We start from the raw sequence: 2,675 nt of genomic DNA, 5'->3' as shown, positions 1-2,675 counted from the left end.
TCTCATTCGGCACAAATCCAAATATTCCATAATATTTCCATATTTGCGATGTAACGTATCTGAATGCTAAACTATTATTTATTATGTAAATTATAGGCTTTGTACTTCAGTCGCGTTCCAACGGTGACACAGAAGCGGGCGCGCTGATGTTTGGTTCACTGTATTTTATTTTGATATAGTACCAACTGCGCTGTCAAGTTAGCAATGCTGGAACTGATGTGTTTTGTGTGTGTGTGTGTGTGTGTGTGTGTTTCCTTATACCAGCAGAATCAACTTTAAACACTTATTGTCTTATTAATAATGCATAACTGTATAAAGGTCTGCTTTTATTTGTGTGTACACACAATGAAAACAAAACATTGTGCTTTTGTAAAATAAAGAAAACAAACAGGATGTCGCTTTCTGCCATTTGAGTTTCCTTTCTGTGAAGAAATTAAGCCTGTCACAAAAATGAACTGAAACTCAGCGTACATAGGCTACGTTACGTGTCGCACTGTTTTTTTCCCGTGTTTATCTGTAAACTAAATCAAAATATTATATATGTACTGCAGATTATATATATTTAACATAATGTAATAATATTTAGTATTTTCACATCAGGTGGAAAAAATTTGTAATTTGTACTACTGTCTGTTCAAAATAAATGAAAAGAAACCGAGCATAGTAGATTTGTTTTTTTCCCGTTGTACCGAAATCGTATCGAACCGTGACCCCCGAACCCGAGGTATGTACCGAATAGTGACATCTGTGTACCGTTCCACCCCTAATAACAAGCAATAGGATACAATCTAGTCCAAACCATTCTTTCATTCAAGCTTCATTCAAAACTGGTTAATGTTCGCAATGAGAGAGTGAACTGCAGTGGTGTGCCTCAAGTGTCTTAAAGTGTCTCACTTTTATTGAGGCTCCAGCGTAGTGTGCCAGCTCTTTAATGTGTTGCCCTTTCTTCCCGATGAGAGCTCCTACTGCTGGAGTGGGGATGAAGAGGTACACCACTTCCTGTTCAGCAGTCTGAAACACACACAGACAGCCTTGACTCCTGCTAGTCAAGTTTAGACAGACAGACAGATAAACAGACAGATAATAGACAGACAGACGGATAGATAGATAGATAGATATATAGATAGATAGATAGATAGATGGATAGATAGAGTGCTTTTTACGATACAGATTGCTTCAGCAACTTTACAGTACACCATGAGCTTCACAAAATTTATTCAGAATTCAATTATCTATTTCAACAATAAAGCGGCTGCAGAATTTTTCCGGTAAATTAAATGATAAAATCCTGTATTGTTTATTTTTAAATTATGATACCTAATGCATTAACTAAGCTTGACAGTGACACACTGAATCTTTGAATCAAAGTTAATTTATAATTTGTAACTTTTTCCATTTTACAGTTCATTATTTGCATATAATGAAATATCTATAAATTAAAGGGTCATGAGCGGTCAAGGGGGCACTGCATTTTTTAAAATATTATTTAATAATGTTTCCTGAGGTGCATCTATAATCTTAGTATGTTTTTCCATCAAGAAATTGTATTTATGGTGATTTTCTACCCTGGATAAATGGGTAGAAAAGAATAAGTCATATAAGAATAATTCATATTTTAAAGTGGGGAGTTTTAAGCTTTAAACCTTGCATGTAAAACTTGTATATGTTTTTTTGTTGTTGTTAAACAACCTCTTATATGTCTAAATTAAAAAAAACATTTTGATTCTCCATTTCTCCTCTTTATTAATATCATTCAATGATTCTGGCAATATGCCATGTGTCAACAGGTTTATGCGAAATACATGCAGAAAAATATAATGTATTATTAAAAACCACATTTACAACATTTATATGATTTTTTTAACATTTCAGTTTTATTCTACATGATTAATTTCAAATTCGAATTATTGTTCTGCATCTGTTTGATACCACAATTCAAAATCATGAACTTAATTATTATTTAAAATAAATTTTTAATATCCTATATTTCTGATTGGCTCAGAACTCTGCAACCTAAAAAGGGGCAGATGAATGTGCTACAAAATGATTTATAATACATGGAACTGAAAAGGTTCTTATGAGCTTAAGATTGTCATGACATACAGTAGTGTGCAGATTTATGGAAAATTATTATGAGAGATGTATACTGACATACACATATAATAACAAGTACTCACTGCTTGCTGAAGAGATAATGCTCCAGAGGAGGGAACCCCATACAGACCACCCAATACTGATGGGGGGCCCTGCAGTGGCAAACATACACATGGAGGATGTGGTGAGACTAATGTAACCCAACATTTTAAAGCAAACAGATGGCTATTTAAGAGATAAAACACACTAAGATGAAAGGACAACTATCTATCACACTCCCTTTACAGATCACACATTCTTTTCTCAAATCATTGACAGCTTAAAGGGGTCATATGATGCGATATCAATTTTTCCTTTCTCTTTGAAGTGTTACAAGCTCTTGGTGCATAAAGAAGATCTGTAAAGTTGCAAAGACAGCTACTGTTTTATTATTAGTTTAAGTATTTGCTATTGACTGTTGCGGAGTTTTGCACATCGTGTGTGTGTGTGCGCGAGCGAGCGAGCGAGAGAGAGAGGGGGGGGCGGAGGTTCACATCACAAACACATACCAGCTTCATCACTGTGTCTGTCACGCGACTCTG

General features: G+C 34.8%; 1 protein-coding gene across 1 annotated transcript in view; it reads right to left on the bottom strand.

Moving 5' to 3' along the window:
• LOC107732703 (insulin-like growth factor 2 mRNA-binding protein 2) overlaps window positions 1–2,675 on the bottom strand; it is an 11,529-nt gene that overhangs the window by 5,262 nt on the left and 3,592 nt on the right. Inside the window, exons 3-4 of the mRNA XM_016544115.1 lie at window positions 2,178–2,246; window positions 895–1,011 (exon numbers count right to left, since the gene is read on the bottom strand). Coding sequence (XP_016399601.1) covers window positions 895–1,011; window positions 2,178–2,246 — 186 coding nt within the window. The remainder of the gene's footprint in view (window positions 1–894; window positions 1,012–2,177; window positions 2,247–2,675) is intronic.

The sequence above is a fragment of the Sinocyclocheilus rhinocerous genome, unplaced genomic scaffold (genome assembly GCF_001515625.1).
Source record: "Sinocyclocheilus rhinocerous isolate Xijiao unplaced genomic scaffold, SAMN03320098_v1.1 scaffold971, whole genome shotgun sequence".
Classification (NCBI taxonomy): domain Eukaryota; kingdom Metazoa; phylum Chordata; class Actinopteri; order Cypriniformes; family Cyprinidae; genus Sinocyclocheilus; species Sinocyclocheilus rhinocerous.
This window is presented reverse-complemented; position numbering and strand designations above follow the sequence as displayed.